This window comes from Zootoca vivipara, chromosome 7 (assembly GCF_963506605.1).
Source record: "Zootoca vivipara chromosome 7, rZooViv1.1, whole genome shotgun sequence".
In the NCBI taxonomy this organism is placed as follows: domain Eukaryota; kingdom Metazoa; phylum Chordata; class Lepidosauria; order Squamata; family Lacertidae; genus Zootoca; species Zootoca vivipara.
This window is the reverse complement of record NC_083282.1, coordinates 8,504,076-8,522,943: the sequence shown is the minus strand read 5'-3', so window position 1 is coordinate 8,522,943 and position 18,868 is coordinate 8,504,076. Positions and strand designations below refer to the sequence as shown.

The window sequence follows — 18,868 nt, the reverse complement described above, 5'->3', positions numbered from 1 at the left end:
TTTGTGAAATTATTACATGATCAGAAAACTTGGCACCTGCGCATTCAAGGTTTGTTAAAATGGCACGGCCGATCTCATAAACAGAGACATGTCAGTGAGGTCATTTTTCTCATCAAGATTCCGTCTTGCTCTTTTCCTCTTCTCCGCCAGATGTTTCTACAGCTGTGGAGACCTAAAAGTAGCAGCACTAGCAAACAAAGCTGCTGGGTAGCTCATGTAGGGTTGCCACCTTTTAATCTGGCAAGCTATAGACAGTCTAGACATCCATAGCTCCAGTGGATTATTACACCACCATACAATCTTGGGCATTTAGTCACGCTGTTTTAATTCTCTTAACTATTAAATACAGAGTTGGACAATGGAATAGTAAAGTGTATAATGACAAGATTCTCCTCGCCTAGCCAAACATTTTAATATACAGCAAAACCTCAGTTTTCAGAGTGTGTGGGGCAAATGAAATTACAACCATGAATTGTGCTGCTGCAAAACAATTTACCTTTTGCTTCGAACCACGTTTGGTATCGCTCTTTGCCGCCTCCAGAAGTCTCTCTTCGCATCCTTTTGATGCACCGAAAGTTTGGACTCTGCCTTCAAACGCAAAAATGGACAGATTGCCATCCATCATGTTATCTCCTCCTTATTGTCCACGGAGCTTTCAGTATTCGAATAATGCGTAAAATTGATGAAGGGACAGCAACTGTAAGCTCTGGAGGGACTTTAGTCTTGAGAACAGATTCAGTGGGGATTTTTCATCGGGCACGTGGGGCTAATCCGCAAGGCACCTCAGGGAACCGGTGGGATTAACAAGTTCCATCTGATCATCCTGTGGGGGCTCCATCCTGCTTGAGGGTGGTGTGGCGGGGAATGGCAATTTATTGCTTACTCTTTAGTTGATAATCACTAAGTCATAAGCAGTACCTACTTAGATCTCTGTCCCGGAGGTCATTCCTTGTTGTGACGCTCCCATTAGACATGCTGTGACCATCCTTGCCCCCTGCCCTGGCTCCCTGTCTGCCTCCCTATTTTAAGCAGAAAGCCCCATCAGGGTGGAATAGCACGCCAATAATACCTTGAGGTTTCAGTGTTTACAAAGCGGTTTATTTCATGGACCTTTAAGGACACGTAGAGGCAGACAATCGTTTTGTGTGGAGCCAGGTGTTATTTTCCATGCCTGCGTTTAATCATGTTCTTGGGACAAGCTGGTTAAGATGAGATCTCCTCCTGTCCCCCATCTGTATTAGAATTATTTATAATAAAAAAATTTTTAAAGCTGTTTCTAATGTTTTTATTGTTTCTATCTCAGGCATAGGCAAACTCGACCCTCCAGATGTTTTGGGACTACAACTCCTATGATCCCTAGCTAACAGGACCAGTGGTCAGGGATGATGGGAATTGTAGTCCGAAAACATCTGGAGGGCCGAGTTTGCCAATGCCTTTTCTATTTCTTCTTGTTTGCCACTTTGGTCTCCTTTGAGAGGAAAGGCAAGATATAACATTAAAAAAAAACCCACCACAAACATCAAACCTCGATATAAAATTAAATAAATAAAACCTGCAACTTCTTACAAAGGATTTTTGGCGTCCTCTGGCTTTGTATAGGCAGGAATTCAAGGAGTGCTAAGTATCAGCTAAGCAGGTCCAGCCCAAGACATTTGGGCACCTGAGGTGAACCACAAAAGGCCGCCTCTCCTCCTGGTCAGGGAAGAAGGGGTGAGTGATGATCTGCAGCGAGACCAGGTCGGGCAATACGGATCTACTGCTCCGTGATCTGCTGCTCCGTGGATCCTGCCACCCGAGGCAATCGCCTCACCTTGCCTCATTGGGTGGGCCGGCCCTTCAGCTAAGTAACTTTCTAGCGCAGAACCTCTTGCCCTAAGCCCAGTCCCCTGCACTGTTTCAATTGCAGATGTTTCATAAAGGCAGAAAGCTAGAAGGGGTGCCTCCAGGGTATTCCTTCCCCATCTGAAGCACTAATTCTGCAAGGGGAACTTGGGGGGGGGGCTTGCTTCTGCCTCAGAGGTGGTGAATCCCTACTTTGGGAGCCTGATCCAACCACCCAAGCATTTGCCCCCGTCCTACTCCCTGTAGACCCTGCTAATTTTGGCAATGCTCTGATATGAACTTCCCTCCCTGGCCATCAGGTCAGTCATTTGATGATCAGAGACGACGATGACACCCCTTCATACCTGACATGTGTGGATCAGCTGAGGAAAGGGCTGCTGGCCTGTGAGAGGCTCTGGGGCACGGTCAAGAGCGAAGGTGGAATTTTACAGCTGCAATCAGAAGAGTTGAGAACAAAGAGAGACCTCTCCAGAGTAACATCGAGTCAACAAAGCCGTAAGGCACAAAGGGATCAGGAATAACTAATATGGACATAATATTTGATAAAGAATTAAAGGAACAATTGATGGAAATTAAAACCTCACACAGGAAGGAGAACTTCACTTGCGAATTTACAAATTACCGAACTCTATGTGTTAATGCGGGGACCCAGGTGGCGCTGTGGGTTAAACCACAGAGTCTAGGGCTTGCTGATCAGAAGGTTGGCGGTTCGAATCCCTGCAACGGGGTGAGCTCCCGTTGCTCGGTCCCAGCTCCTGCCCACCTAGCAGTTCGAAAGCACATCAAAGTGCAAGTAGATAAATAGGGACCGCTCCGGCGGGAAGGTAAACGGCGTTTCCGTGCGCTGCTCTGGTTTGCCAGAAGCAGCTTTGTCATGCTGGCCACATGACCCGGAAGCTGTCTGCGGACAAACGCCGGCTCCCTCGGCCTATAGAGCGAGATGAGCACCGCAACCCTAGAGTCGGACACGACTGGACCTGATGGTCAGGGGCCCCTTTACCTTTACGTGTTAATGCGAATTGAAGTTAATTATTGTAGCTGTGGTATAAGGGTTTTTATCAAGAATGGATGGTATTTGGTTTGAGCAATAGTCCAGAGGCAGAATGAAAGGAAATAAGACCTTGAAGTACAGCACGTGGGAAGCCACACAAAATTTACAGTTGGCTATGCAATTGATTTGTATTTGAATTGTTATTGCTATTTGGTGTTGATATCATATGGTGCATATTGGATTTTTGGAACTGAAAATTAATAAAAATTATTTAACCCCCCCAAAAAAGTGAAGGCAGCTCTTGAGCCAAGAAAAGGGAAGGACCCCCCCCCCTGATTTCACTCCTGGGACTGTGAGCATGGTGAGGTGTTTTAAAGCGGGTGTAGGGTTGTTTGAGAAAACTATGACTTATTTAAGAAGGCTGTATGTTAGTGCTTCTGAACATAAAAGATTATTATTATTATTCAGCATCTATGTTCTGCTGTTTCAATTGCTGAGCTGTTGTTGTTGGTGTGTGTGTGTGTGTGTGTGTGTGTGTGTGTGTGTGATATTTCAATCCTTGTAAACCCCAAGGAACTATAGTGGCATAGACATATTTTAAAATAATTTCCGGAGGCTAACAATTCATAAATGCGAAAAACGTATGCAGAAGCAACAGGGTTTCTATAAGGAATCCGCTTCTTTCAAGCCCCTCCTGGAAATGGGGAAGGCCCCACTTAGGGAGGATTCAGCGGCTGGCTAGGGCCCTGGCCCCTCGTTGCTCTTGTTTGATAATTTGGGGTGTTCAGCTCTACCGTGACTGAAGCACCCTCTCCATCTGTCGGACACGGAGTCTTGTGCAAATGTCACCATCTGCCGGTCACAGTGCTTTCTCACTCTTAATATGTCAAGGGAACAATCGCTGCAAGAGTTTGATTCCGTGGAAGCTCTGTGGCGGGAGGAGAGCACTCCTTCCATGAAGTGCGCCCTTGTGGGCGGATGAGCAAAACAAGATTATAATCCAAGTAGCTGCTGCCAACGAAAGTTGTGAATTCAGACTCAGGCAGTTCAGACTTAATAATGCGAAGTTTCAACATGCTTTGAATTCAGAACTGTTTTATTGGGAAGTACGTAAACAAAAAAGCACAATAAACTTCTGGCAATGGTCAATTTTAATACATAACTTTGAATAAATTAAATAAATACCATATTTTATTATGTTTTAGATTTAAACTATTTGTGTGCTGGGGGGGGGATTTGAAATATAAGGAAACCCCATGCTTCTGTTTGATGGGGTAAACACTAATACCCTGATCTGAAACACATTGCTTGGTCGACAATCTCATTCATGGTCTATACTTGGATCAGGATTTAAAAGATTTGTATGCCCAGGAACCTAGTTTTAACCATGTTTACTAGGAAATACAGTACATTGTGTCACTGATTTTAAGGGAAACATGCTTAGGGTTACTGCCAGGATCTTACTGGAAGCTACCTATCAACATGCTAATGAAATTATATCCCAAATGTCTGAACATATACCAAATAACTGTTAAATTTTCAGTCTCTACATTTCAGATACTCAGAATAGCTTTTGCATATTTTTGTACTTCACATATAACAGGGTATCATTTCTAGTAGAGAGTTTTGTGCAGGTGCAGTTATAAGGTAGTTCAAAGTACTCCTTAGATGCGACTGATATATTCATCCTGAACGACTGAAAAAATGGAATGTTTATAGAGAAAAATAAGATCAGGCAAGCCCAGGACAGGACATGGGCATCATTTCCAGAAATTAGCAGTGCCTTTTAACTGTATTTGATAGTACTGAAACACCCCCCAAACACCCCCCTAATTTAAAAATATATAACTTAACTCTTCAAAGGAAAACTCAGAATTAAGAAGTGACAAAATTTCTGGGGATGGACATAACCGTCTGCACCCTTTGTGCTGTTGGCCGGATATACAAGTATATAAACTATTTAAACAATATTGAATTGGAACAAATTAAGTAAAATCAAGGTATTCCAAGACTGTGGATATAAGCCACAATAAGGAAGATATGCTTCCATTTGTTTCAACACTTTTTAGCTTTGCTATTTATTAGGAAGATTTTTAGTAAATATAATTAATTTTACTACTTTTTTCTGTAGATAATCTTTTTTTTTTTTGGCCCTGAAATGAAAATGCCCAAGCAATAAATATAATCAATAAAATTGAAATTACAGTACTTAATCCCATAGGGATGAAAAATTGCTAATGCCTTAGATGTAATTACACTTTTGCTTTCACAAAGAAGGCTCTGATAGTGAAAATGCTCTGTAAAACATAGCAGCCAAAAAAGGGGGGGGATCTACATTGTTATAACTGAATTAAGGTTATGATAGCTTTCATAAATGTTTCAAAGTCAGCATTTAAGAAATTAAATAGATTCTACTATCCTAAAATTAATTTCAGTGCTTGCTAGATCATATATATATAAATATTGCTGTAAGTTACTTGGAGATATTCAGGTTACAAGCAACTAATAAGTTTAATAAATAGAAATTAATAAATATATAAATAGAGTTCATTGAAAACAAAATAATATCTTCCACACCAGGAGGAAGAGGTGAAACTCATCCACATTTATTTTTTGGCAAAGTACTTGAAGTCTGGGTTTCAAAAAACACTTTTAGGATATGAAACAAAATGTTTCCTATTCAAAGGTGCGAACCTAAAACCCATCTCCAAGCTGAATCTAAAATCAAAACAGCACATTTTCATAGCTGTCTTTTTATATACGGTATATATTTGGATTTTGGCATAGATCAACTATTTTGTATGGCAATAAAAATGCAAAATTCTGGGTGAAGATTTCAACAGATGCATTTAAAAGTTAAGAATCGGAATGTGAATTTTCCCACTATTGCATTTGAACTCTAACCATTATACAAATAATTATTTTATCCCACGAAATGTGGGTAATTATCCACTAGAAAATTCTCCCTGCTAGACGGATTGAAATGAAAGGAGACTAGCTGTTCATGGAATGGGACATGGGAAGAGTCTGGTGGATTGTGCCCAAGGCCATTAGGTTTCACTTTAAACAAACAACAAATATCTTCCACACTGGCTATTCAGTGCTCTTCCTCATCTGACGCAGCTTCATCAATAGAGATGCCCAATAGGTGGCGGGTGGCTTTGGTGTAGCAGGAAGATTTTTCTCAGGTTGCTGTGATACCTTCTCTTCAGTTCCAGGATAACAGATCTCTCCACCAGAGGCACCATGTTTGGTCTTTGCCCATGTTCTCAGAAGCCTGATGGACACTGGCACTCCCATACTGTATTCCCTTGCAAAAAGCAAATGTTTAGCTCAGGCTGTTCTTATTGATAAAACACAAGAACTTCTGATGCCTGGCTTAGGGCCATTCTTCATTCTCCTTCCTCACATACTCCAGAGGAGACAGCTTGAAATCCTACAAAAATAACAATGTTTGACATTTAAAAGAGGTGGATTCAGGAGGAACCCTGTACAACGTACAATCCTATGCATATTTACACCTTTCTGTCCCACCGAAATTCAGTGGCGCTTGCTCCCAAGTAAGTGTATAAGGATCGCAACCACAAATTCTTATTACAAATACATTCTGTGGCCAAGTGGCTCAGATCTGGGGGAGAGGTTGAAACAAGAACTTGAAATATCTAGGAGAATATAAGTTAGCATCCCTGGATATCATGGGCTGGTTGCTATGATGTTACCGTACTGGTGGGAAAATATACTGAGTGAGATGCTCAACCTTGGAGTTCCTATCTTAAAGAGAGTGAGCGTGAGAGTGAGAGAGAGCACAGGCTACATCCGATGTGGGACAAAGGAGCTGAGCAATAAGAAAATTGCTATGTTTCTAGACACACAGAGGGCTGGAGAGGAAGTTTTATTCTATGTTCATTAATATTAATCAATGATTTAGTAGGGATTGAAAATGTGATGTGACCTCACTTGTTGAAACTGGAAATGTTAATTTAATATACGTGCAGGAATTGATTGATGGATAGCTGTCTGAAAAGGAATTAAGTCAAAAAGGCAAGTATATTGTAATGTAAGGTTATCTGTAGTGTGTGAAGTTAAACTAGAATTAATTGGGGAATATGATGTAGCACTAAGGAGAACCGTTGACACATCTAGGAAGGTGTGCGATAAGTCAGATTTGGAAAAATGTTAAATTTGTCTTAATTTAATTTAATTTGCTTAAATTAGTGACCAATCTGTAAAAACTTAAAAATCAATAAAAACAGATTTAATATAAAAAATAAAAAGACCCCTACTCTCAGCTTTATATGTCTTTTCCAAATGAACGTTCTGATGTCTTACCTGAGTGAGTTAAATCAGGTGACCAAAAGCAGCTTCGGAATTCACGCTGTAGCAACTGCTGCAAAACACAAATTAAAAATGCATGCATTAATAAATCACTCTGCCATAAAACAGTGTGATGTCAATGAAATATTACTTTGAATTTTCCACATAAGTTTTGGAACGTAATGTACCTGGCAGGAGAAAATTTCTTCACTGCAAAAGAAAAAGAAGAAGTATTAGTATTTGGAAACCAAGGCTGCAAACCCATTGGGCATAAGTACCTAGGGGGAAAGTTCCACATTCACAGGAGATGGCTCCACATCGTTTTGCTACTATTCCACTTTCTTAGGTCCCTACACATGCCATCACATTGCTTCTGTCACACTCTTTGCACCTCTCCTCGGTGCAGAATGGCATCCCATGAAATGTGGGCAAGTTTAAGGAAGAGTGTTTAATACAAGGATGCCTAAGTGTGTGCAAACAATTACTGAGCAGGACGAGCAACCTGCCTCTTGTGCAGTGTGGATTATTGAGGGGATATTTACTGAGTACTTTATTGGGTGTCATAGGAGATACCAGCAGGTGCATTGGCAACTCCTGATTTAGGTAAATGTTAATACCTTTAGTTGAGATTCCTGCATTGGGGGCAGGCGGGGTTGAACTGGATGACCCTCAGGGTCCTTTCCAACTATACAACACACTTTTGTGATTCTATGATACTCCGTATTTCTGCATCATCCCTTTAAGTGCAACTATGGTGGAATCTACACAAACATTAAAAAAAGCTGTGAAAGTGCTTTTTATATATATAAAAATCGTTTTGAAAACGATATTGAATTTGGCACAGCACACTGTCGCCATCTGGTGTCACGTTTGTGTATTGCACTTTGCTACGCATTTAAAACTGTGCACCTGAGTCCTAGGTGTAGCCTGGTAACAAACAGATGAGGGAAATATCTCACCTTTCCTCCGAAAACGCTTCATGAGCCAAATAAGGAACGATCCTATTGAAAGCAATGAGGCCGAAGTGACTGTAGCTGCAATTGTCATGTTTCTTGAAGATGCTGAAGGAGCTGAAGTTGGAAAAAGGAGTTTGAATAAAATCAGTAGTAAATCACTATTATTATAATACTTTATAGCTGTCAGAGCTTATAGCACAGGAGGCCTCAAATCAGCACTTCTGTTCCTCTGTAGTCTCTCCTTGGTTCCTCCATAGCAGTGCTTTGCCTGGGACAATGTTACCAGTATTTCCCCTCGTGGATGAACTCCTGTTTACGACTGGTTCCTTATCTCCCATAATTCATATGAGCGTTTCCCCTTTCCAACCATCTTCAGAAAGCAACATTGGAAGAGGCCCTCCGTTATGTGCTTATAAAAATGCTTCCTTTTCCCACCCTGATTTTCAAGATCACTCAAAAGTCTCTTCTATACTGCTGGCACTACAAGAAAGGATAGCAATGAAATGAGTGGATACTGTACCTCCACATGCAGGAAGACTTGACGTCCAGTTTCCTGCAGCCAGGCAATGGAGTCTGTTGGGACCATCCAGCACCCATCCCTCTGCACAGCTGACCTCGCAAATTGTGCCGTAGACAAAATGTCTATCAGGGTCCGAACAATTCAAGAAGCCATTCTCAGGGGGTGTCAGTATTTCACACTGTATTGCTGAAATACAATGATGCAGATATTAACCTAAGGACTCAGCAAATAAAAGTGGATTTTACAGTGCAATATACAAATGTGCCACTAGATGGTGACAGCAAGTTATGGCAAATTCAATACATTTTCCAAAATGTTTTATAAGAAGCATTTTCACAGTGGTTTTTTTTATAAGTGTGCAGTTTCTACCCAAGTTTAGTAAACTGTGAATTTCAGTGAACACTGATCTATTTCTCATGTAACAGCAAACTAAAGTAGTGTAGTCTAAAAAGAGGATCGCCTGCTCATCTTGCTACTTGTATGAACTAGCCACTTGGAATATAATTAAAGAGCAGACTATAAATATAGAAACATAAATAATAGGCCTGAGATACAACTCTGCTACAGACAGGGGAGAAGTTTGGTTTGGTTCTGATTTGAATGCAAACCTACATCATTTGCATTTCCCAAAACAAGACCCAAACTGAAACAAAGCTATCCTTTCCCCTCCTCTATATTTTGTGATTCAATTCTCCCATAATTTTTTTTATAAAAACATATATTAGTGAAAATATATGTGCATTTATTGGTTCTTGTATACATTGTGCAAAATTGTACACAAACATGTGTATGTTAGGAGAAATGCACACCGGTACTACAATGCTGATGGATTTTCCTGAGGGCTTTTTATTTAAAAGGATCTGCAAACTGCTTTGGAAATGAGGTGAGATGGGCTTAAGTCTTACCTTCACAAACAGGAATTGGCTCTGACCAGAGTCCCTTGGATGTGCATTGAATTTTGGATGATCCTCTCAAGGTGTAGCCCTCCTCACAACTAAATTTGCAGATTGAATTGTAGCTTGGATCTGTATCCAGCTGGGAGCAGTTTACAAAGCCCCTTTCGGGCTGATGTACCACCTCACATTTCACTGCTGTAAAAGACAGTTGAAACTTACAGTTAGTTTGCATGTCACTGGGACACCAGAAATTAGAAAATAATAATCCTGTAATGCAGACAAAGGCAATGGCCCAGAAGAGGTAGTACCTTCACACTCTGGTTGTTGTCCATCCCATTCTCCATAGGCACCACACTGGAGCTCACTGGACCCTCTCAGAGCAAACCCTTCTGCACAAGCAAACTTGCAGGTTGAATTCCAGGAAAAATACCCGGAAGCGTGAGAGCAGTTCAAGAAGCCATGAGCCGGAGGTTTCAGTTCACTACACGCTACAGCTGTTAAATGACATATTCATCTGCATTAGAGGTTATCTTAGAGTTAACAAGAAAAAATACACCTGGCAACGAGATGGGCTTAGGCTTTTTGTGGATGGGAAAGGGAGCTGCAGGTGAATGGACTGGGTCAGGCTTGAAGGTTTCAAAGTGTTAGACTCTACCGTTAGAGGCAAGATGCTAGAGAGCAGCAAGATTTCCTCACTCTGAAATTCAGTTGGTGGTGGTGGTGAGCTCATAATTGTAAGGTTGCATTAATGAAAGGTCAGTTGTCACTACTATGGGCAGGGAGTGTGAAGGGCCTGCATGTTATGGGAAAATATATTCCCATGTTTCTTTGGGGTAAACTACACATTAGCACTGACATGCATGAATATATCTTGCCATGTGAAAGGCAATACCTGTTGTTGTTTGTTTATAATAGTTAGAGCTGAAATGTAGCAGTAGAAAGTCTTGATAAGCCTTTAGATGTGTAAGTGGGACTTCTAACCTGGGACAAATAGCAGCTTTGGGGAGGAAGGCGCCTTTACCCACTGGCAAAAGGGTAAAAAAGCCTCACCTTGTGGTTCTGATCTGGATTGCCCCTCCCATGACTGCTATTTGAAAGAAGCGTAAAGGAATGGTGCTTCACAAGGCTTTCTTCCTTTTTCTGATTTGGTTTTTGAAAACACCAGGGGCCAGAATCAGTTAGTAAGAACAGAAGCAGGCCAGCCAGCCTGTTTCCAGCTCTTTCAAAACAACTATTCCCAGAGATAAGTGTTGAAAGCTTTCATTACAGATGATTTTAACAGATCAACAGGTAAATGAGTGGGATTTAGCTCATTTAAACCAATGGAATAAAAGACATAACTGCAGATTTTTCAGAACATTTTCTTTCCCATGGATAGGAAATCTTACCTTCACATGCAGGGATTGGCTGTGACCAGCGTCCCTCAGATGAGCACTGAATTTGAGGCGATCCTCTTAAGGTGTAGCCCTGCTCGCACACGAAATCACAGGTTGAGTTGTAGGTTAGTTCTGCGTCCACATGGGAGCAACTCACGGAGCCATTTTCAGGCCAAGGTACTGCTTCACATTTCACCGCTGAAACAGACACAGATTGTGACCTTGGTTAATCCAGATACATTACAGGAGAGCGCTGGGGGGCTGGGTGTGCACAGAGAAATATAATGGGCTATGTGAAGGTAAGCAAGGCAATGAAACAAAACCAGTACCTTCACAGACTGGCAGTTGTCCGTCCCACTCTCCAGATGCCTGACACTGCAGCCTGCTGGAGCCACTCAAGGCAAAGCCAGCTTTACAGCCAAACTCACATGACGAATTCCAGGCAAAATTCCCAGAGGGGTGGGAGCAGTTGAGGAAACCGTGAGCAGGTGTCTGGAGCGTATGGCATTCCGCAACTAGAAATGCAATCAAAATGCTTTAGGTTTGTCTTTGTTCTCCAATCCACAAGATACACGGTACCTGAAGCCGAACATGGATTCTTCACCTAACTACCAAAGGCGTGACAATTTTTCCCCCAATTTGATGGCTATTACAAAATTAAAAGTGGGACCTGAAACAAATTGTTGCCGTGTGGAGTGCTCCTGTTCAGGGTTCCAGCTGGCCAAGCACTTTTCTAGGTTACTCCATTACACACACACATACACACACACCCCACACACAGAGTTTTCAGATACTCCATTCCATATTCACTGCTTGTATTTCTTCCCTTCCTACAGTCAGTCATCATTCTGTGGCTTTTTAACATACTCTGGGCCGGTTTTGAAGAAGTGTATTCCCTAATTTTTTTAAAAATGTGGGTTGTTTTCTTTTGTTTGTACTGCTGCAAACCTTAGGGATCTCCCAAGCCTGCCTGATCCCTCCCCTCTTAAGCATGGCTGGTGCCATCTTTGCTGTCTCAGGGAAACCCCCCTCCCCCCCAGGAGAAAGAGTATGCTATTTGTACTTGGGATCTGAAGGTGGTTCGGGCTGTCCTATTGGGTTCTACAGTCGTACCTTGGAAGTCAAATGGAATGCGTTCCAGAAGTCCTTTAGACTTCCAAAACGTTCGGAAACCAAAGCATGGCTTCTGATTGGCTGCAGGAAGCTCCTGCGGCCCATCGGAAGCTGCAGAAGCCCCATCAGAGTTTCAGGTTCCAAAGAACGTTTGCAAACTGGAACACTCCCAGCTTTGTGGCATTTAGGAGCCAAAACGTCTGAGTACCAAGGCGTTCGGGATCCAAGGTATGACTTTATTGTCATAACTCCCACAGAATCTAGCAGAAAACAATGTCCTTTGCCAACTTAGCAAAGATTTTGATGCTCCATGGCTAATGAAGACTCACTTCCCTTTTCGCTTATAGGGTTCAGCTAAGGGGTTCTGCATTACCGGTAGTTTTCATTCATTTAGGACTCGCTCAGTTCACTGACCTTTACACAAAGGGGTGGGTGCCGACCAGTTCCCAGAATCGGTGCACAATACTGGTTCCAGACCAGTAGATTTGTAGCCTTCGGTGCATTGAACGTGACAAGACGAGTTGTAGCTAAAATCCTTCACTGGGTGGCTGCATTCTAAGGTACCATGATCTGGTTCTTTCAGTGTGTCACAAGTAATTACTATAGAGAAGGAACACAACAAGCAAGGAGTTAGGCAAGGCCGTTGTTTCAAGCAACGTGCATTAAAGCTACAGGGTTAGAGATGAATTGCCTGGTTTGAAAAGAACTATACGATTAATCCTACCATGTTCACAATTGCGCCCGTAGAATCCTGTATCACACTGGCAGGTGTAATTATTAATAGTCTCCATACATTTGCCATGGCCGCTGCAGGAATGCAGATTACAGGAGGCTGCAAGACAATTAACAGGCTATAAATCACCCCATCATATGTAACATGATTTAAACGAACTATTACAACAAGTGAGTGGAACAGGCTCTTGGCCCTGAAGACATTGATGCATTAAACCACTTTGGGTTTAATATTGCATCATATGTAGGCCACATCTTCAGGCTTCACATCCTCTTTCTTGGCCTCATGACCTTTGGGTGCTGCCCATCTTTTTCTGCTCTGTGGATCCAAGGGGGAACATGTTCCACAAGGCAGCAAACAACACAAAAATCCACAATTTGGAGTTACTGGAGGATTCTCCATCTTCCTTCTATGCAAAAAGTTTTATTTTCACCAGTCTTTGATATGGTTTCCCTATAGAGCACTGCACCACTGCATATCACTTGGCTATCACAAGGTGTCATTGGCATAGTTGTCCTGTGATTATTTTCCCGGCTTAGCCCACTTCCATGCTGTTGCTGGTTTGCAGATGGGATTCAATCACACACCGGCAAAATCAGATGGATATATCCAAAATTGAGGTGGATGTACGGTATGTGCTCTTGTGCAGCAAACCTGCTCCCACCACCAAAGATAAAAATAAACATCATACTTTTTTTGAAATAAGGGAATTAACAGCAGTGTGGAATTGACAGTTGTAAGACCTCCTTGTGAATAAATCAGAACAAGGAACAACTGACTTTGCACAACCCCCTTGCAAACTTTGTGCAAATGAGTAAAATGGAAAACTTAACTAACTGGCCCTCTTGAAGCGATCTCAGGCTTACAGGCACCAACAACTGCTTGAGCAAGAAACATACTATTATTTTTTATTACTTTATCAGTTTATTAGTTTATTGATAAGGGACCCAGGTGGCGCTGTGGTTAAACCACTGAGCCTAGGGCTTGCTGATCAGAAGGTCGGCGGTTCGAATCCCTGTGACGGGGTGAGCTCCCGTTGTTTGGTCCCAGCTCCTGCCAACCTAGCAGTTCGAAAGCACGTCAAAATGCAAGTAGATAAATAGGAACCGCTACAGCGGGAAGGTAAACGGCGTTTCCATGTGCTGCTCTGGTTTGCCAGAAGCGGCTTTGTCATGCTGGCCACATGACCTGGAAGCTATACGCCGGCTCCCTCGGCCAATAATGCGAGATGAGTGCGCAACCCCAGAGTCGGTCACGACTGGACCTAATGGTCAGGGGTCCCTTTACCCTTTACCTTTAGTTTATTGATAAACAAACTGAAAGACAACGCTGATGATCAAAAGGCGTTTACTGACATTATTTCCCTAATCCATATTACATTTATACACCATAGGCTGGTAGTATTATTATAGTGCTGATATTGAAGAGTAAATAGACTGAATAGAGAACAGTGGAACTGTGGTGCAAGCCTGCGAATATTTAGGGTTCATCCTCTTTACCATTGAATCAGAGGCAAATATCAGTTGGGTTTCCTAGCGGCTGACGTTTACTCCAATTCAGCAGTAAAGTGGGTTTTCCTGGGGAAAGCAGTGATGCAAACGGAAAACCTCTTGGACCCGCGCCTAGACAGGACGGAACAAGCGGGAAACCACTCAGACCCATGCAATCAGGGCACGGAACAAGTGAAGTAAAGTAAATTTTAAAAAAAGTGTAAGATGCTCTCTTACATAGAAGCCAGTAGGATCTGCCAAACAAGTTTCTAGCTGTTTTAGCGGCAAATATATTAGTCAAATGGATCCCATCCCATACCTGTATAGCACAAAGCCCTTTTCTTATTGCTGCAACGTTCATCATTCCACTTTCCTGCATCTTGTATTCGGTTGATGTAGATTTCCACGCAGTCCTGGTTTTTCCCTTTGTTGTTTGGTTCACCTTTAGCCCAGTTTTTAGCTTCTTCAGTCAATGCCTTGTTTGTTCCCACCCACCTCCACACATTGCCAATTTTTCTGATCCCAATCCAGTAGTACGATCCATTGTAAGGGATCTCTTTGTTTAAGTACTCATTTTCCTCCTTATTTTGAATCGCAACCAGGTGGGTAAAGTGGGTTTTACACCATTTCTCAGCTTCTATATAATTCATGGTTTCAAGTGAATAATGATATGTCCAGCAGGTGCTCTCCTTAAGCAACAAAAGTCCTGGGGAAAAAAGAACACACCATCAAGTTGCTATGTATGTCTATTTATTTAGAAAATGTTGCTCAAAGAACTCTCCAAGCCTTAAGGGTTCAGAAACAGGGTTTATGCTGGAGTAAGAAAACAAAATAGAGAGAGGGCCAAATCAAGTGGTAAATGGTGGAAGGAGCAGCATCCTGGCTCTAGAAGTGGTGGACAACTATGTCATTCCCAGTGGTGGACCTGAGAGGCAGAGAGCACAAATCCATCAGCAGTACTGCCAGAAATGCTCTCCCAACCAGGAATAGAAGCTTTAGGCCCTTTGGGAGTAAAGAGCTTACTTGGAAACAAGGTAAAACTCATAGCTATGAAGATGGGTGGTGGAGGAAAGCAAATGAGCTTGGAGACTGGCCTATAAGCGCCAAAAAAACAGTGAGAAGTCAAGGAGGAAAGGTCTCCTGAACTCTCTAGGCTAGGTGGAAGACAAAGAGAATAACATGACTTTGGACAACTGGTCAAGGCAGTCAAGAAGGAGAGGCTACACTGTATTCATTTTTAAATCAAAATATGACTTCTGTCTGTTTCTGGCTTTTCAGTATACTTTTAAATAATATCTGCAGAATTAGGCTGCCGCTTACAGATGAAAGAAAAACTAAACAAGGAATGTCGATTCCTGAATTATTCTCCACCCCCATATAATATTTTTTATTAATTTTCATTTATAATAATTCGATAAAAGCCACATTAATACAATACCAAATTGCAATACAACTAAAAGAGCCAGGAGGACTGGGTAAAAGGTAAATGGAAATAGCTCTCTGGTTCATTAAATTGGCAAGCTTTCTAACACAAGCAACAGCAAAATTACTTTTCCCATCTAAGCCCCGTTCCGTGCCCTATGAGCTTGGGGCACCTTTGCTTGGTGGTGCTGTGGCTCATAGATTGAAGCAAAATGCTGGGCAAGGGTTAGAGCCTTCACTGAGCAATTTTGGGTCACTGGTTGACCGGGCCAGAAAGGATTTTTTCTCTCTCAACCTGATTGGCACTTGGTTGGTTTTCCCCCCACCTCTCCCTCAGTGAAATTGTGGCCTTCCTTTGTTAGGCAGAAGAACGTTGTTTGTATGAAGGCAGAAATGGTATTGGTATTGATCAACATAATATGGGGGGCAGGGGGCTATGGGCTTAAGGGGAGGATTGACCACGGCAAACCCAAGCATGGGTTGGATTTCTACCTGGTTGGAATCTGCAGCCTGGTCGCCCAGGAAGCCTTGCTTGCTTGGTTTGCACCACAACAAGGTTCAACACAGGCCAACTCCCATGGGACGTCCAAACCCAGCAGATCCATCCCATCAACATGGAGGAAGGATGAACTGATCCTGGGACCCAATGCCATGCCAACACTTGCCCTGCCTGCTGCTGTCAATAAAGATTTGGCCTGATTTCAATCCATCACCATTGTATGGTCTGGTTATTTTGCTGCTCTCATGGGCCACATAATGCGCCTGCCTGGGCTAATAAGGCAGCCAAATAAGAGTGAGCTGAATAATTCACCCAAGAATTGTAGGCTGCAAACAATTCTGTTTGGGGCTCTACTAAAAACCAAAGGAGTTCCCAGAAAGCTGAACTCCACCCGTCCCTTTTCTAGAGGATTTCCCATTCTTGAAAGACATTACTTACCATAGGTGAGAGCAGACAGGAACCAAAGGGCATTCATTATGGCAGGAACTGACTATAAATCTTTTTTTTCCCTCCCTTGAGTTGACTTTGCAGAATTTGCTGTATAAAGAAAAAAGGAAGCACAGCACATTTATGGTAAGGAATGGGTTTTTAAGCAGGGGGAAAACATATTGAGGTTGAACACTGGGACATGGTTTTAGGCTGTGAGGTTTGATGCACTTTTCTGAGACTACAATCCTATGTATCCATAATTACTTGGTAGTAACTGAATTAAATAGGATTTACTTCTGACTTAGGGCTCACCCACACTTCAGCTTGACCTGTGTCTAGAAAACACGGGCCTGAGTGGTTTTCCCCTTGCCCCACTCCTTTCCCAGGGAAAACCTGTTTTTTTAGCTTTAAATTGGAGTAGATGACAGTTCTGAGAGCAGCAGGACAAGAGGAAATCTGGCTAAGTCCTGAGGAGATGGGCATAGGATGATTACACCGCAAATAACATACCGGTAATGAATGTACCTAACAATGAACAGGTTCTTAGACATAAAAATAAAATTGTCCAGTAGCACCTTATAGACCAACTACAGTATGTTTGTTCCGGTATAAGCTTTTGTGTGCATGCTTATATACCAGAACAAACTTAGTTGTTCTATAAGGTGCTACTGGACAATTTATTATTATTATTTATTTCGACTGCGTCAGACCAACACAGCTACCCACCTGAATATAGGTTCTTAGAAGAAATGGACAAATCACACACATGGAATTCTTTTCCAAGTGATATTGTTTCATTATGGGCAAGAATCATTATTTTGAGTTCGGCACCTTTTACATTTTTGCATTTCAGCAATGGTGCAATAAATACATGGCTTACTATCTGTTTATTAATATGCAATAAAAATACATAAACATGCATGCAGAACCTTGTTTACTTACCAACAATAGCTGCAGAATCCTGATTCTCAGAAGTATGCTGGTGTAGCTGCCTTGATGTAGAGCCTGTATCCTTGGTGAGGTCAGTATTCTAGGTTTTGGCCAAGGACCTGTCTTACAGCTTTCACTTGCTGATACACTTAACTGTGAGCCATGAGCCCTGTGTCTTTTATACTGTGTCCAGCAAAAGGTTACTGAGGAGGCGGGGAATGAGAATTTCCCTAGGTAGGAAAAAAATGATTTGCCCGGAATATCCGTTTCTAAATTAGTCAGACAGCCTCCCTGCCTCTTCCTTCTCAAAACACTGGCGAGCATCTGTGCTATTTTTAAAATTCCTGGACATAGAAATCAGTCCTAACAGTAAAAAAAAAGGGGGGGGGCTTCAAGTTTCTTTGCTGCTGTAGCTGCAAATGGAATTGTGTTTGTTTCATAAGCAAGTTCTGTGTTCTAAACTAAGGAAACTCACATGGTGGAATCAAAATCTGCTATTTCAGTGAATCAAATTTACAAATAATTTGTTTTTGTTCTTTTTGTTATTTTCTTCCAAATCCAAATTTTCAAACTTTTTTTTTATAAATAGGTTTCAGAGGCTAGGGGGGAAATGGTTTATGTAGGTTGCTCAGGTTTGGGCTGGGTTGTTGTTGTTGTTGTTACATTTGTATACCACTTAGATGCCCAAATGGCTTCTAAGCAGTTTACAGTTATAAAATTGTAAGAGAGGAAAATGTAACTCAACACATGATTACAGTTGAACGGTCCAATTCCAGCCTTGGAAAGTGGTACAGGGGGGAGGGCACACTCACACAAACAATGCTGCTGCTGCTGCCCCCTCTCCACCGCTTCCGCCCCGGGGTCAAGCCTGACCCGGGAGTGGAGCTGGGGCCGGCTGGCAACATTGGGCCATTGCGTGAGAAAGCTGCCTCGGCAGCTCCCTTGCGCGCTTTAGCCAGGCCCCAAAGACCCGCAGCTCCGGCCTCGATGAGGGAACCTGTCGTGGGGGCACCTGGTTGTGCGCCCCCTGAAAAAAATATGCCAAGGGCCACAGCCCTGCCAGATCCCCCTCCCCCTCCACTACGCCACTGTGATCATCTACATTGACAAGGCAATCTCTGACAACCCCTAGCCACACCCAGGACTTCAGCAACTGCCAATGTTTTTTACATATTCAGAAGTGAGCCCCCTGCCGCTCCTTTCCTGGCCATGGAGAAAACCCCTTAATCCGGATTTTTTAATTTTTGGGGGGCAGAGTTACAAAAAGAAAAGCCCACAGCAATAAATCGGTTTTAGAAAGGGGCAGGATTACACAGACGCACAAAGCATTTTAAAAAATAAAAATAAAATTGAAACA

General features: G+C 42.4%; 1 protein-coding gene across 2 annotated transcripts; it reads right to left on the bottom strand.

Annotated features, from left to right (window-relative positions):
• Nucleotides 1-4,982: 4,982 nt before the first annotated feature.
• On the bottom strand, nt 4,983-17,653 carry SELE (selectin E). Of its 2 annotated transcripts, XM_060276635.1 has the most exons (14): nt 17,524-17,653; nt 16,591-16,689; nt 14,551-14,937; nt 12,733-12,840; nt 12,423-12,608; nt 11,225-11,410; nt 10,908-11,093; nt 9,828-10,013; nt 9,529-9,714; nt 8,624-8,809; nt 8,107-8,217; nt 7,336-7,357; nt 7,163-7,220; nt 4,983-6,269 (listed from the first exon to the last, which is right to left on the bottom strand). In XM_060276635.1, the coding sequence occupies exons 2-13, from the start codon at nt 16,625-16,627 to the stop codon at nt 7,172-7,174; spliced, it is 1,830 nt and encodes a 609-aa protein (XP_060132618.1). In that variant the 5' UTR covers nt 16,628-16,689; nt 17,524-17,653; the 3' UTR covers nt 4,983-6,269; nt 7,163-7,171. The 2 variants fall into 2 exon arrangements, 1 of the variants encoding a protein (XP_060132618.1); XR_009557861.1 differs by having other exon boundaries at nt 7,163-8,217.
• Between the last annotated feature and the right edge of the window lie 1,215 nt (nt 17,654-18,868).